The 23,498-nt window shown below is 37.0% G+C and overlaps 1 protein-coding gene across 6 annotated transcripts in view; it reads right to left on the bottom strand.

The window, feature by feature from the left end:
- Positions 1–23,498, bottom strand: part of NRXN1 (neurexin 1) — a 961,338-nt gene that overhangs the window by 601,462 nt on the left and 336,378 nt on the right. For all 6 annotated transcript variants that reach the window (XM_079940440.1, XM_079940438.1, XM_079940441.1 and 3 more), the window contains 2 exons: positions 18,081–18,519; positions 6,292–6,675 (listed from right to left, as the gene is read on the bottom strand). In XM_079940440.1, coding sequence (XP_079796566.1) covers positions 6,292–6,675; positions 18,081–18,519 — 823 coding nt within the window. The remainder of the gene's footprint in view (positions 1–6,291; positions 6,676–18,080; positions 18,520–23,498) is intronic.

Raw genomic sequence — 23,498 nt, 5'->3', positions numbered from 1 at the left:
GATGTTCAAAAACAGAAGAAAACAGAAGAAAAAATGATATTACCAAACAACAGGTAATGCTTCTTCTGAGTCATTATGGTTAACAAGGTAATTCATTTTTACAAAGACACAAACTGTAACTTCATTTGAAAGTTCATTTGCAGATAAGGGGTAACTTAAAGCATTATCTGTAAGCACCACCACGGTGTTCCGAAAAAATTAAGCTATCACCAAAAAGTCAATAAGTATGTACCTGGGTAACACTGAGTAAGGATGGGGGTGGGACTGAGAAGCTTGTGTGGGTTTGTGCTACTGAAGGAAAATGGATTGCTTTAATGGGGAAATTGCTTAATGCTGCATTAAACACATAGAGAAGCGAATAGCAAAACTGTTGATCTCAAACTGACTGTTTTAAGAAATAGCACCCCTTAATGTCAAACACCATATGGTTGTGGAACCCTGCAAAACAAGTATGAGTCATTTTGCTTTCCCGTGGGTTCTGATAACGCAGAATACCATTTAATAAAAGAAAGCCTACCTGAAATTAAAATAAACCAGGAAATTCTCATTATCTTGCCTATTTACAGCAATTAACTTTACTGATGAAACCACGCTTATTATGAAGACTATATTCTGGAGTTGTGGTTTTGAAAGATTATCGTCCAAAAAGTCAGGAAAATCAAGTATTGCTTGTAACAGACTTTAATCATTAGTTATCTTCGTGGGACTGAATGCACATCCAGAACAGGTAAGTGCCCAGGGCTCCAGAACTCTGCTCCAGGGCCCTTCTCTTTTCTCTCTACCTCTTAAGGGATCTTGGTCAACTCACGTGCTCACTCCCCCTAATACTTATTAACAGTCCTGACTTCTCTCCTGAGCCCCATCAAACAGCCATCAGCCATTGCCTATCTGACACCTCCAATCTGAATAAGATACACACACCAAAAATGAACAAATTCAACATGTTCCTGCCCCAGTGTTCTCCATCTCAGTAAATGGCTTAACACCATTATTCAGACCTTAACCTTTCTGCGTTCTCTATTACCCTCTCTGCCACATCCAATCTATTGGCAAATCTGCAAGTCTTGCAGCCTCTGATTCCAATCCATTTCCTGAATCAATCAGTTCTTGCCGCTATAGTACCTTAGACTCTGCTCTCATGTCTCACCTAGACCACTGTGATAGCTCCCTCAATGGTCTCCCTACTTCTACTCTTTCTCCCTATACACAGCAGCCAGGCTAAACTTTTAAATAAGTTGATCAGATTCAATAGCACTTCATTGATTCAACTGTGCACACCCAACCCCCCACCTCCATCCTTCACCTCCCCACCCCTCGCCAATAGATTCCCACCACTGCAGTTAGAATAAAATCTGTATTCCTTTTATTAACCTATAAGGTTGTGTGTGATTCGGCCCCTGCCCATCTCTCTGGCCTCAGGTTTTAGCAGGTCCTCCCTTGTTTAGTAACCTCCAGCCACACTGATTTCATCTCTCATTCAAGTATCGGCACTTGTGGAACCTTCTGTCTTAAAAGGTCTCACCCCTAGATCTTTATATGGCTTGTTCCTTCAGCGTTCAGGTCTCTGGTCAAATGTTACTCCAGAGACGCCTGCTTCAAATCCTGCTTCTAATTCCCCCTCTAGTTATTCTACATCTACTTACCATTTCTTTTTTTAAATTACCATTTCTGATTTGTTTGTATAGTATAATCTGTCTTTGCCTTTTAGTATGTGACAGTCATTACAGCAGAAGCTGAGCTCTGCTATTCATTGCTCTATCATCAGCCAAGTGCACCAAAAAGCGCCAGGCAAACAGTAGAGCCTTGATAAAATTGACTGAATTGACAGTTGCACTTGATACTGAGGATATATGAAAGAGCATATTTCAATTTGAATACCATGCATACATAAATACTCACTAATGAGACTATTTATTCTGTCTATTGTAAGTGAATCTAATTTTGGTAAGGTAGATGAACATCCCTTAAAGTCTACGTTGAAAGCCATAATTGTGCCACAAAAGACAGACTAGGAGAGGGGTCTGTTTACCAAGACAGGGGTCTTATGGCTAAGCACTGACCTAAGTACTGAGAAAATAAAATATGATCCCCTTAAAATATGGTGGTTCTACCTCATATCACGTATCTCCATCATATTTTCCCAATAAGGTTTCCCTAAAGAAAACATAGTAGGAGTTGCTCAAAAAATAATTAAAACATGATTGTAAAGCTGTAGTGAATACTAGAAAAAAAATGCTTCTAGTATAATCTTAAAGAAATTCAATCTCTACCATTTCTTTTCCTAATTTATAGCCAATTATTGTCCATATCTATAAAGCAACAAATATTTGAATAAAAATTTAAAAGCCGTTATCAATTGTTCAGTTACTTTGGTGTTATACAGAGAAAAGGGCAAAAATATTTTTAGTTTTCTCTTATTTATTTAATCTGTAAATCTAGTCTCTATTATTCAACAATCATTTTTTTAAATGATCTCATATTCTTCTATGAAATGTAGCTTAATTTGATTGAAAATTAAGTAGAGGGAACATCCTTTTAGAAATATAGATGACTGACAATGGATCATAAATATTGTATGAAATACAATCTAAAGTAAAAAAAAATCAGTATCATTGGCCTTTAACATTCTCTGAAAAACTGCAGGAATGAAATAACAGTAAAGTAATAAAACTCGAGTGCCTCTGAGTTAATGTTTAATTAGACAAGAAATGGAAAATGCAAAGGTTGTAGTCTAGAGTTGCCAAATAAATGGTAAACAACATTCTGACATTTGAAGGTTATGCTCTTTGGCAGCATCCTTTAAACATTAGTAAACATCGCTTAGAACACAAAAGAGTTCTTTAAAAGGCTAATTCTAATACAGTACTTCCCAGCAGGAGAGAAAAAGTTTCAACTTCGTCCCCTCCATCTCCTTCCCCCTTGTCGTTAAGTTTGATAAATTTGCTTTTCTGTGTTATTCCTTCTTGTGGTTTAAAGTGTACACCTGTGCTCAGTTTTGCCGAAAGGCAGTCACATATTGTGGTCAGCGATGAAAATCAGACAGGGAGCCAAATTATATTGCTCTGACATCTGTCCCTCCATCTGCTGGAGTTTTAACAAACAAGTATAAAGTAGACCTCCAATGATACCATATACATACAACCAAGAAGGATTTCTATAAGACCAAGTCTCCACAAATTCTCAGTTTAAAAAAATAAAGCAGGAGGGAAGGTGCTGAATTCAATTTATATTCAATTGGACATGACTTCTATAGTACTCTTCTTTATGGGATCAGTGCACATAAAACAAAATACTATTTTCTTATTTGCCTAAGTCAGCATACACTCTGATCTTTTTAATAAACTCTTCTGCTTACTTAATGAAGAATGAAGATTTTCTATGTGATTGCAACATCGTTCCCCATGCTGCAATGTCCAAGGACTTGAACATGCTTCTTTATAAATTAACATTTATTGCTCAATAATAGCAAAATAGAAACTTTATAAATGCCTTTTTCTTTTTTTTTTTAAATTTCAAGAGTTGTCAGTCAACTCTTATGTGATCAACAGCTTTATGTGATCAGAGTATACGTGAAGAAGAGCCACAGTCAAAGCTCTCTCTTTTGAATTGGAAACCCTGAGGTTGGACATGATCTTGTGTTGACTGAACTAGGGCAGAGCTGGGAACTGGACAGAAGCCAGATTTTGTGGTATTGAGCGTGACAAGCATCCCACATAACCCTTGTTCTTGGGAGATGCCACATGTGAGCAAGAAAATTAATTCTGAAAAGCAAAGACTTCTCACAGTACACTGGGTAGTCCAGAAACAAAAACCTCACAAAAATGACTATTTTCTCTCCTCAGTACACAACCAACCTGTATTCAAAGAAATCTGCAGAAATTTCCAGCCACCTATCAGATAAAAATGTATGTTGAATCCCACTGATGAAGTTTGCTACTAAATTCTCATTTGCAAAGCTGCACATGCTTGCCACCCCTCCTTCTAATTACTGCAATATATAAATAGTTTCTCTCCCTCATTCTGGTTTAGGAAGCTCTACAATTTCCATTCTTGTTTCTGCCATATGTAGTAGCGGAACATTGCCACAGGGTGGTACACCATGCATGTTTAACTGAAGGCCTTTGTAATGTGTGTGACAGTTCAGTTATACCCTTTTCTAGCTTCACTTAGCAGGAGGCATCAGAATAAGTGACAGCTTTCTGAGTGATTAAAATGAAAACACCCTGCCGACGCAGGGGACACGGGTTTGTGCCCCGGTCCGGGAAGATCCCACATGCCGCGGGGCGGCTGGGCCCGTGAGCCATGGCTGCTGGGCCTGCGCGTCCAGAGCCTGTGCTCCGCAATGGGAGAGGCCACAACAGTGAGAGGCCCGCGTACCGCAAAAAAAAAAAAAAAAAAAAAGTGAAAACACAATCTTAAATCACACAGGTCTGCTAATCTCACATTATGCCTAACTGTAATATATCTCGCAAGCTTTGTCACTTTGTTGTTGTTGCCTCCTTTGGGAAATTTCTAAAAACTATACGACACAAACAAATAAACTGAAATTAGAACGGAAAATGTGCAGAGAATATATACCTTACAAACAAAACTATGCAGAAATAATTAACCTCTAATGACTATTCACAGGAATTTCAATTAGGTACTAGGAGAATGAATGAATCTACGCAATTAAAATATTTATCTATCTATGGACCTATCTCATTGTACAACCCAGAACAGTGATAGTATTTTGGTAGGTAATTTAAGATCATTATTAGATTATTAGGTCATTATTATTGATTTTTATATTGATTAAGCTGATGAACCTCCTTATTGAGATAAAGAATCAAAATCACATTTCAACTTTAGATTCTGGAAAAGAAATACTTCTCTAGTAAGTGCTAGCTTAAGTAAATTAAACTATTTCAGGAATGCAGGGTCAAAAAGACTGTGTATGGCTTAAAAAATAAATGGCAGGGCTTCCCTGGTGGCGCAGTGGTTGAGAATCTGCCTGCTAATGCAGGGGACACGGGTTCAAGTCCTGGTCTGGGAGGATCCCACATGCCGCGGAGCAACTAGGCCCGTGAACCACAACTACTGAGCCTGTGCATCTGGAGCCTGTGCTCCACAACAAGAGAGGCCGCGACAGTGAGAGGCCCGAGCACCGCAATGAAGAGTGGCTCCCGCTTGCCACAACTAGAGAAAGCCCTCGCACAGAAACGAAGACCCAACACAGCAAAAATAAATAAAAATAAAATTAATAAACTCCTACCCCCAACATCTTCTTTAAAAAAAATTAAAAAAGTAAATAGCAGGTACTTTTAGGCTAAATGTCTAAGACAGCAATGTTATCTGGAGCATGGGAGGACATGCAACAACTCGTCAATATTTTTTCATATTGATTTTTTGTTCCACTGTTGCAAATGAGTGACAATGGGTATAGTGACTAAAGCATTTATCTGAAACTCTTGGGTCGATGAAAGAACATACTTAGACATATGTGTTCTGCTATTTCTTCCTTTTGTCTGGTCTGCAAATGAGCGGTGACAGATATCACACTTTACTTTTCCTTTAACCCTATTCTCCTTCTAATGGGAGAAGAAAAAAAAAAAAAATGTAGCTTTGCCTCCTGCAAGAGAAGGAAAAAGAGGCACCCGTTCAGAGCTTCCACAGACATGCTAAGCCTTAATATCAAATTGGTAAAGGAACCTCTACCAGTTGGGTCAGTTGGGTCTTAGGCAAAGGTAAGTGCCTTTGAAATTAGGGTGCACTTCTGAAAACGCTCGTATAACGTAGATGGTTTAAAGTCACCTTACTCTTCAAATTTCAAACTTGAGAAGGTCCACTAAAGTGAAATGACAGGCTCAGGCGATAGTGTCAGGGAAGCTGCAACTCACAGCCTAGCTTGCTTCGAATGCTATTTTTGACATAGATTTTAGCACTAGATGCCAAAAGGATGTCTAATTCATTCCTTTTTTTACTTTCTAGTGTCTTGAAATTAAAAACTGGGCAAGAGAGAGAGTGATTGTCTTTGATACGTCTTAGGCCCATACCCTAGAGGATCCAAAAGACCCAACTATTTATTTATCCCTGCAATACACTTAAAAAGCTGTGTCTTCCCAGAATCAGGCGCTTTGAAAATCATTAAGGACTCATCAGTAACACACGTCAGGTGTGGCTGCACAGCTTGCGGAGAGTTTACTTCCGCAGAGCATACGTTATGTTTCAATGGTCATTTAAAGTTTGAGGTCCACGCTGAATACGCTTTTCAGCTCAGGGGAGTCAGCAGCTTGGATTTTGGAACCTTACCTCTCTCGCAGGACCTGCCAAGATAGCCTGTTCCGGAACAATCGCAGACATATCTGTTCCACCCATCCCTGCACATGCCGCTGTTTTTGCAAGGGTTGCTAAGGCACGGTTTTGCTGTTTCCCTGGAGCAGGACGGCTTCACTCCAGCAGTACTTTGAACTTCAGCCATTTGCCGGATATCTTTGCTCTGGCCGTCAATGAACAAATCTCTTATGCAGCCCACGTAGCCATAGTTGAGCAGCGCAGTCCACACCTCGGTGGGGAAGATGAGGCCGGCCTTATTTTCTGGCAAGCCCCCCAGGTACAACTCGTCATCCAGGTCCAGAATCTCACTCTCGCCAGGAGCAGTGTAGGGTGTGCGCAGAGTGTTGACAGAAATGGTACCTGTTGCAAAGACAAGAGAGCACACAGGTCTTTACAGCGTGCAACCTGTTCTGAATATCACACTTTCTCTCCTGCATCTGCCTGAGGGTGAACTCCTTGAGGGCAGACATTTCTTATTTTTCTTTCTATTCCTGGTGTACTTCCTAGGGAAATGAACAGAAATATGTGGAATTAAATAACTTTAAGAATAAGGCAAACTGTCATTTAAATGGTTCTATTTCACTTTGGGAATGAAAACCAAAGTATACAGACAAGGAAGAGTGTTTGTCAGCCTCTAAGAGTTCAGGGGAAAAAGGAAGGAAGGAAGGAAGGAAGGAAGGAAGGAAGGAAGGAAGGAAGGGAGGGAGGGAGGGAGGGAGGGAGGGAGGGAGGGAGGAAGGAAGGAAGGAAGGAAGGAAAGAAGGAAGAAGGGAAAAGGAGGGAGGGAGGGAGTAAGGAAGGGAAGAGAAAATGGCATTCTTACCACTCTCTAACATTTCAGCCAAGATGGAAAGAAAGGAAGGGTGGAGGGGAGGGTGGGAGGGGAGGGAGGGGTGGGAGACAGGAGGGAGAAAGAGAGGGAGAGGGAAAGAGAAAGAAAGAAGGAGAAATTGGCATTCTGCATCACTCTCTGGAAAAAAGTCAGACTCTCTTTGGTTAGTGTTCATTTTCAAAGCAGGTATGCATCTGCAAACCAATGAAAGGTTGTGTTGTGCCCCCATCCTTAACTGGCTTCATTGTTTTTATTGTACACAACACATTGACAGATTATCTAGGTCAAAACCTGACTTCATCACACTCAGCTGTATGAATCTATTGCTTAGCCTCTATGGTCTCAGTTTACTCATTCATAATATGGGCATAGTAACATGATCTACCTCATATGAGTGTTAAATAAAATAATACAGGTAAAGTGTCTGGTTTGTAGTAAGCACTACATAAATGCTGTCTATCATGATTCATCACAAGAACCAAGTCAAATTGGGTGTTTACTATTTTTTTTAAAAAAACAAACTAGTTACTTACTAGTTACTTACTTATCTAAAAAAACAAACTAATTACTTACTTATTGACAAGTTGTTTTTTCTTCCTCACTCCAGTGTGAGGGGAAAATAACTCTATTAGTTTATAAACACATGGAAATCCTAGCCTTAAGCATAGGATGAAGAGGTAGACATTCACATGGGATTATTTGAGGATCACAGAAAAAATTATATATTTATGGAATCCATTAAAAGAAGAAAAAAGAAAGACAGCAGGCATTTTCCTGATCAAAACTTTCATCCTGTACCACCAGATTACTCAAAATTCCACTAATATTCTACCTTCAGAAAGATCTTTGTAAAAATGCAAATATGATACCCGAAAAGGACACCGCATTGACCCATTTCCAGATTACCCCAGATTTCTTTCTCAGGTCTAGACCATAAAGCGGACTAGGGACGTAGAGTCTAACAAGAGAAAGTGGATTAGAAGCCTCAGGGATTTAGAGTGCAGACAACATGGGAGAGGCCTGAAGACAGAAGATGGGGTACAGAGGTAGAGACAGAAAGGGAAGGGAAAGGGTAGTGTGTGTAGAGGGTGGATAGGGAGATGCATTTTAGTTCTTTCGCCAACTAGCGAAGGCCCACTCCAAATGGAACTATGGCCTGTGGTGAACGTGAAACGTGCATCTAAGCACACAGGGCTGCCGGGCCCTGCATTGTTCCCGGGAGACTCCCAAATCCCAGCAGAGGGGTGCTCCTCGATATGGGCAGTGTAATGGGCTCTGTCTTTGTGAGGGAGAAGGTCATGGAAGCCGCTGAAGGAGACCATGTGCCGGCCAAGTCATTAAGAAGACATTTGTCTCTCTAGACTTCCACAGAAAGAAATGGAAAAAGCTCCTAGGGGAGAAACACTCAAAGGCATTGCTCTTTTGGCCTTCCAAAGAGGCGGGTATAATAAGGATTTTGGAAGGAGGCAGCAAAAGGGGAAAATGACAAAGTGCTTGTTTTTACTGTTCACATTTGTGCAAGTGTCTAGAAGAAAATTCATTTAGGAACATACAGGAACCGGAAAATCCCACTTAGAAAAATATTTTAAAAATCATTTAGGGGAAATTAAATATATAATTTTGAGAGAGAATGGTGACACTTTTCTAAATAGAATTTCATGACACGCATTTTTAACTGTTCAAAATGCCCTAAGAAGTGAGTTGAGATGATCCCTAACCTCTGCAGCAGCTAATGTAAGTTAGAAAATGATGAGAAAGAGTTAAGTGTTAATGACAAAAGGTAAGGTGGACATTAAAAAAAAAAAATGTGGAAAGCAAAGTGTTGTATGCAATGAACACAGTGGCTTTTAGGTTTTTAAGAAAAAAGAGAGAGAGATGCCAGCTCCTGTTTTCCAATTAGTTCAAGAAGACTTCCTAGAAATGAATACGTCATATTCTGAGACAACAGCTAGGAGACACAGAGCAAGTGAACAATGACAAAGTTTTACAAGAGTGGGGATATATCTTTAAAATATGCAATTTTTCCCATATGCCTTTTTATTCATGGAACAAGCTTGATTTAGCTCAGGGAGGGGAAAACACTTGGAAAAACTGTCTTGTCCTTTTTTGTGGTGTTATAATTCTGACACTAAGGATACTTGGAGGATTCCTGAGATGAGGGCATCCGGTGGCTTGCATAACACTCAACTCTGTGTCCTCTGCATAGCTTGCAGAGCTCGGTACACTCTGGAGTTTCCATATTCAGTGTGCCTATACTCTCGGGGCAAATCTGCTGCCCAGTGTTTCAGATACTCATCGATTAAGAGTTTGTCTGACAGAATGGGGTGACCAGGTCTTGTAGTTTTTATTTATGGTGCGTTAGTGCCTGCTCTGAACCAAGTATCTAAGTTCAGATATGTCTCTATGATGTGCTCGTTGTGGCCAGGGTAAGCTATTCACTATAACTTTGTGATTAGATTAGAGCTTTCTGATCACAACACCTGAAGTTAATCCACAGGTGTCATGTGGTTTACATGTAGCCCAGTGCACACACATACATACACACACACACACACACACACATACACACACACTGAAATAACCGTTTAACAGGAAAGTATTTAACTCTACTACCTCTGAGGCACTCAAATAATGTTTTCTTATTAGATAAGTTTAGTAATACAAATGCTAGACATGATCCACCAACCTGATTTCAGAACCAACTAGCAGGCTGTCACCTATAGTTCAAAAAACACTGGAGGGTACTATCATAAAGGATAAGGTTGTTTTTCTCATAGCTCCTTTTCATCCCTTTGAGAGACGGTTTTAAAGTTCTCATGGGAAGAAGAAGCCACGAAGGGTGGGAGAGGAAGCAAAAGAAATATAATCCTAACTTCAACTTCAAGAGGAATTAGCTCATTAATTTGGCCCCAGATTCAAGGTATGGAGTTTCAACGAGCAAACGCATGTATTAGATATTATTGACTGTAATATTCTGCAAACAAACATAATAGAATGGAACAACCATGACCAAAAATCAGCTACACGTACGCTCTAGATGCTTTGCTAATTCACTTATATGTTAGAAAATCTTTATAAAAGGGATGGGAAAAAAGGGAAAGGGCAGAACTTGAGTGGGAACAGAAATGATTATTTTTATATTTTGAAGATTCAAAGAGTAAAAATTTATTTGAAATAATAATTGTATTTTATCACTTAGTCAAACTCAAATAGAGATTGATATTTTAGCCTACACATGTGCAAATATCCTGAAATACTAATATTTCTGGTAAGGGATTTGAATCCCTAATTCCTTAATGATTTTATTCTTGACATGAAATCAAAGGACATTTTCACCTAAGCAAAGGACTCATCATAGAATCACTGAATCCATTTAAATCAATTTAACACTTACATAGGACACTGAAATTTCAATATTAAGGTTCTCAAGTGCCTATTTCATTATAATCGAGTTATAAAGGCAGTGGTTACCAAGAAAACATGAAATGACTATTTAAACCTTATTCATTGATCATTAAAGACGAGTAGTTGCCACAACTGTATATATCAATAGAAAATAAGCATTTTCCAAAGTTTGGGGTAAGACTACATGTAAATAAATATTTAAGAGAAAACAAAAATCTGAGTATATTATTGGTTTATCCCTCTATCTTTTTTCCAGGAACTGCAAATATTGATGTGTTCTCTTTGGCATAGCTTGATTATTTTACACATTTTACCTTCTTCCACTATAATTATACGTGAAGTTTCTGGCAAATTAAACAAATATTTTATGTAAAACATTGCTATATCTGAGCTATTATAACTTGTAGATGGTAGTCATATTTGGGAACTTACTTGGATCAGTGTTTCATGCTTCAGTATTGAAGAATCTGAAGCACTCTGCTGTGCTATTTTGCTTTTAAAGAAATGAAATTTCAGCTAAAAATAAATATATTTGTGTACATAGGACTTTTATCATCTTAATGTAGAAATCACATTAACTTAACATTTAAACCTAGTTGTTTTCATGGCATGTGCAAGGTAAAACAAAAGTGATAAATAGATAAGGTAATATTTATTTAAGAATATTCATAAGCATAAATAATATAAATTCACATTTTATGTAAAAGTATACATAAAAGGGGGAAAACTGTTGAAAACAGTTCTTAGTTATAAAAATAGAAATCAGCTTCATGATTTGATCTGGTATTTATAAATTGTTAGCCTCTACCCTTTTTCTCCTCCAGTTTTTCTTGGCTATTCCATTTCCAGAAGATTAGTTTATGGAGTGCAAAGAAACGTGAAGCAAAAGGTGAGAATTAAAATAAGTTAATTTGGTTTCAAGTTTTAAATTACTGCAAAAGTTTAAGTGATTGGGAAATGAGGGGGTAGAAGATAGTGCGCTGTAATAGGAAATGATTTTGCCTGGTCAAAGGAAACCAATTTTCATGTTCTAGCTTTGCAACTAACTAGCTGAGGAGCTTAGCCAGATAATAGATTCATTAGGCCTCAATGTGGCTCTTATGCAAAATAAAGGACTTGACTGGATGGTCACTAAAGTTCTTCAGTGAGTAAAAATTTTTGAAATTACTGCTTAAAATAATTTTAGTTAAATATAAATTGTATCTATCTACAATTCTGCTTCACCTCTCACTGCAGAAGATAATAAGATGCCACAAACTTATAAATTTACTTGTCAAGTTTAGTATTCTATTAACAAATCCAAACTCAGTAAAAAGGCATAATATAAGTGATAAAAGCAGAATGAAGCACTGATTGCAGGGTATGATGCAAAATGCAAAATACATAAGTCCCATAAATAGATAGTAAAAAAAAAAGACAAAATATTAATAATGGGAGTTTTGGAGTAGTGAGATTATGAATGGATAGTTTTCTTCCTTCCTTACTTTCTTTTTCTTTACTCTTTCTTTCTTTTTAGTTTTCTAGGTCTTTTTAAAAACAATTTCATGTACTAGGTTTATAACATGGACTGAATAAACTTTGCTTGAAAACAAAACAAAAAACAATCTTAATATTCTGTTTTCTGCTTATTACTATGTGTTTCTTGCTTACTTGGATTACTGTGAGCTGGGAATTTCAGAAATTAAACAGATATATGACAAAATAAATCTTGGAGCAAAATTTAAAAGTTTGATATTATTTAATAAAGGCCAAGAGAGAGGAGAAAAGGGTAACTCATATACTGCAGATAAGAGTGTAGACTGAAACAGTCTGTTAGTAAAATAACCTGTCATTATCTTTAAAATTAAAAATGCAATTAATCCAGCAATTCCAATTCCCAGAATCTATCCTACAGAAACTCTGACCAATATGCATAAAGATATAATATGAAGACTTTCATTATAAATTAGCTTAGAACAGTGAAATTTTTTCAAAAGTAAAAAGTTAAATGTCCGTCAATAGAGGAATGATTAAGTTAATATTGATATATTCAAACTAGGGATATCTGATGTCACTACAAAGAATGGCATAGAAAAAGTTCTCAGTATTTTTTTAAGTCACCCAATAATTGGTGAAGAGCGATCTTGTTTATGTAAAAAAGAAGCTCTACATTTATTTTATATGTGTAATTATATTTACAGATATGCTGGTGCATAGGAAAATATCTGGGAATTTTTCAACACCAAATTATTTTACCTACGGAGGTGGGAGTGAATTGGTTAGGGGAGTGTGTGGCAAAGGAAAACTTTTCACTTGTGTACTTTTTGAACTGCCTGAACATTTTCACCAACAGCACATATTTATACGTCACAGACACGCCATGAATTAAGCACAGGCACATGTACAAACACACATACTCGTAGCAATACATGTATACCTATGAGTTTTAAAAATGATCACAGACAATGCTGGGAAGTTGTAAATATCAATCAAGTGATGTGTTTTGCAGCAGTTAAACTACTGTTTTGCAGAAATTCCCCAGATTTCCACGCCGCACTCCGCAGTACCTGCCACTGCGGCTGGTGTGGTCAGCTAAATGCCTATTTCTTGAGGATGCACCTGACACCCTAGTCCAGGGTCTGCCCCTTGGCTGGGTGGGCCTGGAAAGGAGATTTAGTGAATTTAGAGAGAGAGGTTCCACCTCTCAGAGTTTGATATTTACCAAGCCCATAAGACCAATGTATAAAATAAGAAGGCCAAGTTATTCATTCTCCATGAGAAATTAACTGTCACAGGATATGGAATGTTTCTTTAGGGAGGTCAATTTATACTCCAAATGTGTATTTATTCATTTATGATGGGAGCTTTAATAATATTAGCCTAGGATGTTCTGACACCCCCGCCCCCATCTCAATTAAGATGACCTGCCTCTATCTCTGTAGTGGGGGTGAAGTAGTCAAGTCCCTTGGGCAGTGCTTACATGGGTACCGCCAATGTTTGTCTCTGTGACTTTCTTTTCCACAGACACTGTATATGGTAATACATTTGAGTCCTACAACCCTGCAAGCCTGGTTAAGGTGCCTGTGCAAAGCTCTGCTCTGATTCTCAGATGCTCTTTTCACAACTCACAGAGAATAATTTTTGTTACTTGGGTACTTCTGAGTAAAAAAGAGTTTATGACATCATATTAACCAAATAGTCTGAAAAAGTAAGTTTGTACTTCAATTGTGACTATATAAAATATACTTACATGTTAAAAAACTAGAAGAAAATATGTAAAACTGAAAATGGTTTAAACGGGAGGGGAAGGCAACAGATGACTATCTTCTTTTAAAACACATTCAGAATAAATAAATAAATATAAGGATCAATTTAATAAAATGTAAAATAACTTTATGCAAAACTGACTCCATCTAGTCATTAGCATAGTCAAATAATTGATAAATTATTGATAAGGTATTTTAGTCTTACCGTGGATGGGTAATGGTTTATGGACATGGGTACCAAATAAAGCATTAAACATTTACTTAATGTTATTTCAAATGTCTGCAACAGGCTACTAGGTAGAAGCATGGGAGGAATGTTTATAATCAGAGGGCCAATTCAAATCAAGGCCTAAATGGAAAAATCGTCTAATGGTCATTCAAGTAGAAATGCTAAGAGTGGAGATTCATGAATGGTATACACAGAAATCAGTGCTGGTAATAGATAGCTAGAAAGTGCTGTTCACATCAAACAGTGATTACTATAAACCTCTAATTATGTACTTGGGAGAGAGCCTTTTGCTTTTCCCTCTGTAATTTCTAGTTCTTAAACTGGAACTCTATGACTTCAATTCAAATCTCAATGGCTTCTTAGCTGTTAAATGTGGGCTTACCCATGAATAACTGCTGATACAATCTGCTATACCCTGCTGTACACAAGTAGAATTTGACAAGAATAATGAGTTTTCTCTTTAATTTCAATGTGTAATGATGGTTTGCAAAAAAAAAAAAAAAAAATGACTGGTAGTTTGCCGTAAAAATACTTGAGAGGATACCCTTGACTCAGCCAAATAGCTTAACACAAATTTAAACAATATCCATGCCCAAGAAAACAGTCATTAACCTCCTCCTAATTTTAACACAATTCATGCTTTAGTTAAATACCTGGGAAGCTGTCTTGTGTTGAGTTTGGGAGCAAAAGAGAGGCAAAGGGGAACCCTGGAAAGGGAGGAGGGGTTGGTAAGAAAATGTTCATTTGCACGTCCTGCAAAGTTTGCAGAGTCATGAGCCCCGTCAATCATATTTATTAACTCAGTAACTTAGGGGTTTGGCTCTGTTAAGTAGCTATACCATCTACGGAGCATATCCACTTTTTGTGGCACTCAAACCATACACTCTGATCCACAAAATCAGGCTGGCACTTGGTACGGTTCCTCCTTTGCCAATTTAGCGCAGGATCTGAAAATGCCACTTGTGGCTTAGTCCACTTAGCCTCCCACGGCCCCAGTCATAGACTAAGCCGGCCACGGAAGAAACTACACTGTCCGGAAAGACTGAGACCAAACAGTAGTAGTCAAAGTTTGGGAAAGTGCTTTTTTCTTTCCCCACGTCACAGGATGGAAGAAGGGACATATAACCCAATACAATTAATTGTGCTGAAAATGAAGCTCTGGAAAAGTATTCAGATGAAGACAATATTTCTTATCAAACAAAGGGCTCAGGTACCCACCTTTTAGTGAACAAAGGACAGAAGGGCAGGTAACCAGAAAGGTGGACATCCTGAGTGACTATCCTCCTCCTCAGTAGCATGCCTATCCCAGCCCTCAGCAAGAAGTGAATGTTTTCCCTCAGGATTAATGTTCCTTCTACCTACGTGTTTGCTAAATGATACAGGGAGCCCAGGAACAAGCAGGAATAGCAGTCCTGTTCTCATACAAGGTTGTCATTTTTGTACGAGGTTTATCACAGTTCTCTAACAATAGTTTAACTTCCTCACCGCAGTTTTTTTTGGACATCTGGGTTTGGAGGATGGAACTGTATTCATAAAGGAAGGACAGCACCTATTATCCTATATTGTTTAAACTGCTTTCGGGAAGTAATATAATTCTTTAAAAAGTTGTATTTACAACAAAAAGAGTGCTATTATTCTTCAAGAGTAATGATGATGTTACTATTTTTAGAATATTGGGGTGGGTTGGCACTGAGCCATTCATGTTTTTATTCTTTATTTTTTCTCACACCAAATATGTATTGAGCAACTGTTATTGCCTAAGAAAGCACTGGGATATAAACATAAAGAATATAGTCCCTGTCATACAGGGGTTCCCCTTATAAAGTGGGGAATATCAAAAATTCAGTCTGTCTACCAAATACAGTTTTAACACTGTCTCTGATAAGACAGGCAAAATTTATTAGCATCAAATTAATGACCATGGCTTTTAGTCCTATTTACTTTAGTATGGTCAATAAGAGAAGGAATAACTCTTACGTCTGGGCTCCCTCTACTTTAATAATGGAGATAACACGGCTCATTAAATGTTTTTAAAAATTCAGCTAAGGGGGATCCCAGGCAAATCAATAGATAATGACCTTCATTGTCTATGAGTCAGAAATCAGCCCACATTGCCCTCTTGTCATATAAACGTTGTTTCCCACATTATAGTAAGAGTAATGTTCATATAGCCTCTGAATATAACTGATGTGAAAAATGGATGAAACTATTTCTTGAAATTCTATGTTTCTTAGTTTTAACTGAGCAATAAATCTTAGTATTTCACCAAGCCTAACTCAGAAATATCCTTTAAGTAAAATAAAAGCTAGTATACTTATTCATTCAATCTTTAAAAACCTACTTTATACCAAACCAATGTGCAAATACAGAACTTAATTAAAATACTATATATAAAATATTAACAGCTGCAGTTATTAAAATTACATTAAGCTCCCTTGAGCTAGGCCAACATAAGGAGCTCTCTTTTTTTTTCAATTTAGTAAAGGCAGAACTTGGTTTAATGAATGAACATTGGTTTTTATACTGTTTGTTCCAATTCACTAATCTGAAATCATAATCGAATAAAAGTACTTTACCATCAAAACACAACCAAGCATACTAAATCTTTCCATTGGATTCTGACAAAAATCCCACATTTTGTTTATCTTCTTTCTTACTGCAAATAACACTTTTTTAAGGCATCTCTTTCTTCTTCCCATCCAGCATTGAACTTTGTAAATTAAAGTTGATATTTTCTGCTCTGGCCTTTTCCAATGAGGGAATAAACAGGGCAGTTAATAAACTTTTGGTTATTTGGATGCATTAAAGAGCTCAAACAGCAAAAGTAGATTTTCCTCAGCTTAAGGATTAAGCTATTTATCTGATCCTTATTGTAATAGGTCATCCAAGGAACTTAGGAAACTAATTAATTGCACCACCACTTAAGACTGGTAAGAAATATCCAGGTATAAATCATCATTATCAAATGAATAATGAATGGTTTTATTTTCCTTTTTATATCATTTTGCATTTACTGAAATTTTGACATTAACCATGTATTTCTTCATATAGTTAGAAAATACCTCATTGATCTTAAGTGTAGTATTTTTTGCCCCTCTGAACTTCCAAAAGATATCCACTTAATTAAACTGCTATAAAGTCTGACTAAAATTATATATATTCTTAAAAGTCATTTTCAAAATTTTATTCTAGATGTATTTCAAGTCAAGTGATAACATCCATAAGTTAATATTTCAAAACACAAGATTAGTCCATGTTCCCATCCTCCTTTTAAGTCTTCTGTCTGAAGGTTCTTAAGTAGCAAATTAACTGCTAACTCTGGCAGAAACAGGCTGGGGGAACTCGCTAAGCTCCCTAATCTACTTCCACATTTCAGAGCAAGTAAACGTTATTTATTCAGGTCTTCACTACAAACATCCTCTCCTTCCCCCACCTCACATGCACAACTCCAGAAAAAAGAAACGTGCAGCGAAAGGAAGCCAGAGAAATGAATTCCTGTTGGTGGAATTCCAAACCTCTTTCACCAGAAAGGGAAGCTATTTGGAAGGCAGCGGAGTTTTGCCTGCATCCTTGAAATCCTACTGTATTGATTAAAGTGTTTTTGATACCACAGACCCACCTTGGATAAAAAAAAGTGTACTGTATTAAACTAAGGATTTTATATATGAATCATTGAAATTTTTTTCATATTTTATATTTGCCACTTCAAGCACCTCCAAACATCCAATGAGACAAGAGATAATTGGGAACACAAGAACACTGAATTTTGTCATTTGCAAATTCAAGATAAAATTTCTTGCAAGATTTGGCACTTGATTATCCATTTAACGTTCATTTAAGAAGCTATTCTAGAAGCCATTTGAGCATTTGGGGTTTGATGCCCAACTATGATGATTAATTAGCTCCTTCTGATTCTTTTATGATGTGAAACAGAAATAATAACAATTTCCTCTACCCTAAAGACAGAAATGCAAGAACTCTTCAATATGTCTTGGTTTTCATTCCTTAGGAGTGGTGTTCCAGCAGATAAACAGCATAAAAAATGATACATTACCTGACCGTCCGTCTCTTTGGAAGTCCACGTGATACCATTCTCCATCATTCACCTTCTTCTGCAGGGCTTTGATTTTGATTGTGCCTGACCCCATGTCTAGGAGGAGGTAGAGGTGGCCATCCAGCATCTCAATAGCGAAGAAGTCAACCTTTATCATCTGGGGGTGCTTGGCATCTTTTTGGTGCCGTGGTTTGCCATGACTAAATAAGATGAGGCCATTGGGCTCTGTCGTGCGGAAATCAAACGATATGGAGCCTGTTTTCTTTGCATTCCATTTAGGCAAAGAGACGAAAGATTCTGGGGTTTCAAAGGTGATTGGGTCCAAAGTTGCAACATTCTCACATTTAAAGGCCACCACTCCATGAATCTTCATCTTCGGGTCTCCTTGCTTGGCAAGTCGAGATAATTCCAGCCTTACATCATTATTTTTATACACAACCTGTAGGCAGAGGATAGCAGTGAGAAACTGGGCCCATATTTTAATGTTTCGAACTTGTCATCAGTTCACGTAATTTCCAAGTAGATTATGAAAAGACATACAATGTTTAGTGCCTTTGGATGTATAAGACAGCTTTTTCAGCCAAATAAAATCCAGGTATCAATTTATTGAACATAACTATTCTAATCTAATCTCATTCAAGTAATGTGTACACACACACACACACACACACACACACACACACATACACAAAGTACCTGCAGTTAACTCAAATAACTTGAATAAATCTGCACAGAACTTTCCTTATTCCAAGCATGTATAGAACCGTTTGCTTTTGTTAGTTGGCTATTATGCTTTGTTTATTAAATATAAGGACTGAGGTTTTTCAGTTTTGCCATCACTAAAATATTTGAAATTAGATACTTTTGTATACCAGTAACCTAAAATACAGGATCTCTTCTATGGTCTATATATTCATGGTGCATATTAACTTTGTAAAATAATCACAAGTTGAGGTAAAAAACATCCTGAATTTTCTCAGAAAAATCATAAAATATGACTAAGATACAGAAGCTCTCTCTTGCCCTGCCCTGCCTTAGTAACTGTTTGAATAATGTTAGTTAACTCTGGAACTTGGTGTTTATCCTAAATCCATTCAATCTATATTACTAATGTCCCATTTCACTTTTAATGTATACAAATGTGGAACAAAGTTTGTCCTGTACCCTCATTTCCAAAGGCACTTCATCTAAGGTGGCTGGGTAGTTCTCATTGCTTGTTAATAGTCCTAGGGCTTTTGGGGGACTCCAAACAGCCCTTTGGACAAATCCACTGGCAGGGCTCACAACATCATGCATCTGCTATCACATCACCTTAATAAATCCATAGCTATTTCAACATAGAGATTCATACCCTTTCCCTACAAAATCCATACCATGGATAATTACATTTCCAAAAGATATGTCATACAGACTTAAGGATAAATTAGTTATCTATGTCCAGATAACTATCTAAATTCTTTTACAAAGGCACTCGAAATTTCACAGCAGCCAACACTGTCAGTTTCTAAATTCATTTATCCATGTATAAAAATATACTTGCATAACAGAAAAAAATAAGCCTGTGTCTGATTAGTGCTATCAAGTTAACCAGGTCAAGACAGCTGTTATTTCTTCCAAATCCATGACCAATCGAGCCAATAGTGTGGCTGATTAATTTCCTGATAGGATTTGTTAATGGATACTTTATTTTTTAGAGCGATTAAGAGTGCAAGCTCCAGTATCAGACTCCCTGAGCTCAAATTCCAGCTCTAGCACTACATAACTGTATGATCTCTGAGCTTTGTTTATAGAGACATAATACTTTACAGGATGGTTATAATGATTACAGAAGAAAATGCATGTGAGAAAATCTACATGGCAAACAATCCAATGCCAAGCACATTGCAAGATTTTAATAAACATCAACTACATCAAACTGCATGATAATAAATATCATCATCTCTTTATTATCATCTAGGAGACACAGATATATTAGTTCTAAATTAATCCATTATGAGAAAATGTTTAGAAATTAAGCACACTCATATAATTGGTGTTTTTTTACATGATTTATGCCAACTAAATAAATCACATCTTTTCAATGCTAGTCCTGGTGTTTCAGTTTACCTTTATCTTGAAGAAGGATTATTATAAAGAATACCATATCCCTTATTCTTTGAACAAATATGTATAAAGATTTAACAAGCATCTATTGACAACAAAAGAAGGGAAAATGAACTCAAGCAATAACAAAAAGGAATTAGATTAATTCTTAAACATACTTCCTAGAAAAGAAAAAGAGCTATTAAGCCTTGTGAAAGTTGATTTAGGATTGCCTTTCTTTGGGAATCTTCAGTAGTGGATAAAATGCTTTTCATGGATGATTTTCCTAGTTTTATAACCTCTCACCATGATTTTCGAGCTACCTAAACCTGCATATTTGTTTTCATTTTTTCCTGGTGACTTATATTTTAATATATGGATATTCCTTTGACATGGATATTGATCAGGAATGAGTATTTTCTGACCCAAATGATGCAGATGGTAATGCTGATCAATGCTAACACGTCACCATGAAATAGAACCACAGCAATGGAATTGGATGTTTCTGACATGAGCAAGTAGATATAAGGCAGGATATATTGCCTCATGAGTCCCACATCAGCTACCAAAAAGTTGAAAACATGTAGGGCTAGGGCAATTGTAGGTGAGAATTTCAGTGAGGGATTTATAATCTCATGAGTGAATTGGGTTCCCTGGTGATTCAGTGAGGTTCAGGGAGATGGAGAAGAAACGTAAGGATTCCCTAGATCACAATACTTAGGGTGAGCCATGCACCACCCCCTCACCCCAAAAAGGGAGTATGAATCTCCACTAGAATTTATGCTTTATGCAGGCAAAAACCTTACAACAAGATCAGTACCTGGCACAGAGCGGACACCCAATAAATACTTGCTGAGAGGTGAATAACATTCTTTCTTCACTTTTTTTTTAACCTATTCCCAGATTATAGACTATTATTAATAACAATATTTACAAATATAGTTAAAATATAACAGAATGCAATATTGTGGACCCATCTCATAACCTAGCTATAATTTTTAGCTAATTTCTCTAGGAAAGTGTGGAAACTTATGTACGAATGGCAAGTTGACCTATCACCTTCAAACTCATTTTTTGGGGTGTAAACTACTTTTAGAGTAAAAACACCTGATTTAAAATTCTCCAGGGGTAGAATAATTTTCATCGAAGAACTATCTTGAGGAGAAGCACAGTGTGTTTTTGTTTCTTATTTTGTATTCTTTGAAAGGCAACTCTAGAAGACAGAAAGGCAATATTGGATAGGCAGGCTGATAGCTCTCAGAGCTACACAACTACTTCAGCTGACCCAGATTTCATAATCACTCTACTTTTCTAAAGTTAGACTTACTCTTAATATGACCTGAATATAGTTCAATTATAATAACAAGGAGTAGCCAGTAAGCACTCCAAATCTTTTTTTTTTTGCTTCTTTCTGAGATAATATGGTTTTAAATCATATATAATTATTCATATATCTTTTTTCTTATTTATGTTAAAAATTGTAATTTATTTAATAGTTTCAACTTTCAACAAACCTCCTTACACTTTATCATCTTAACAATTGGTGATATTATTGCACACCCATTTGGATCTTTTTGTGGAATCAATATTTCTTTGTGGATACTGATTTTCAGTTTCTTTGAAGAGTAATTCAAAATGTTGAATTTCACTTCTTGCTTCATGAAATTATATCATAAATCCCAAAGGAATAGAAACATAAAAGGGGTCTTGGGTTTTTTTGTTATTTATTTGCTGGGTTTTGTTTGTTGTCTTTTAGCTGCCATACAATTTCCACACGTTGCTATGATGATCTTTTCCCTTTCTTCCAACATTTGTTAGAATTTTCAAAATGTCACTCACACTTAAATGGGCAAGAAAAGGAGTAGTATGTTTGTGTTTTTATATGCCCAGGCTGGAAATCTGAGGTAAACAGTCACTGAGTATTTTATTTGATCTTGATAATAGTCCTAAAAAGGCAGGGGGAGTAAGTAGGCTAAAGAACAGAAGTTTGGTAGTCTGGATACAAACTTAGTTTAATCACAAAGCTTTTACCTAAGTCAGGCTGCCTAACCTCTGTCTCGGTTTCTTAATTTCTAAAACAGACATCTAAAAAGGAAAGGCATGTCAAATCCATAAATCCTTGAGCTTTTTTCCCCTCAATTTCTGTGATTTGGAGAAGAGGTAAAAGATGCCCTATTGCTCCTTCTCTTTATCTGGCTTTTTCCAGTTGTGGTTTTGATGCCAGGATATCGTTCCCTATTCTGAGATGTATTGAAACTCGTATTCCAGCAAAGAGAATGTTCACCTCATCTTCGGGTACACAGACATGCCTCAAGGATTCTATCTATCTAAGGTTTGTACAGATGGTATTGAAGAACTGGTGGCTGATAGATAAATCTCTTTCCACAGGAGGTAAGTATGTGTGAAATAAGCAGATCAGTAGGAAAATATCTGCCACTCAGATCATGACCTTTGTTGTTGTTGTTATCAATATGTTTTAGCTTAGAAGCCTTAATGGGGCTCTTGAATTAATTTAATTAATTAACAGGCATTGATCAAGACTTTTCATATGTTAACTATGAGAGTAGGAGGGGTGGTAAAATAATCCCTGAAGTCAGAGTCCGAGTTCTCTGCAGAGATCTTGACTCTGACATGACCCTCCCTGAGAGAACATGAGTGACTCCTTTTAATCTGAGTCTTGGTTTTCTCTCTCATTCTTGGAAGCAATCACAAGTGAGACCTAAGAATCTGGTTCTCAAGTCAGCTTTCAGAGAGAACTCCAGCTCACCCTCTTGCCATCCTGTGACTTTGTGGAAGTCCTTCAACCTTGCAAAAGGCTCAGTATTATCTGTAAATTGGGATAATAATATCTACCACATTAGGGTTATTGTAAAAAAATGAATAATAGTTCAGTTAAAGTGCTAAGAACAGGACCTGGCACAGAGTAAGCACTCAAGTAAATAGAAGTTGCTCTTATTAATGTGGCTGTTATCATTATGAATAACAATATTATCATTCTTACAGTGACTTAATGGAGTTGTACAATCTAAATGTTGTAACAAGGGTAACAGCTAACAAGGCACATGGTAGATGATTGGTCAGTGTATTAAAGTAATTAATAGAGCTGCAAACAGTAGGATCAAAGAGATTAAAGCAGATTAGGACTTTCTTTTCTATTCTGATAGCCCTATTGTAGTTTGAAGTACAGTGAAGCCTTTCTTTGCAGATGAGGTTTCTCAGCCAGAAAATATATACAGGAAGCTGGTGATCCCGAGAGTTTCACTTTCACTCGTGAGAGGGGTTTTATGTCATCGAACAACAACTACCCACCCCAACACTTCAAGAAGAATCAATTCC

The sequence above is a fragment of the Stenella coeruleoalba genome (genome assembly GCF_951394435.1).
Source record: "Stenella coeruleoalba genome assembly, chromosome: 13".
NCBI lineage: Eukaryota > Metazoa > Chordata > Mammalia > Artiodactyla > Delphinidae > Stenella > Stenella coeruleoalba.
The sequence above is the reverse complement of the archived record's forward strand: the minus strand, read 5'-3'. Positions and strand labels throughout refer to the sequence as shown.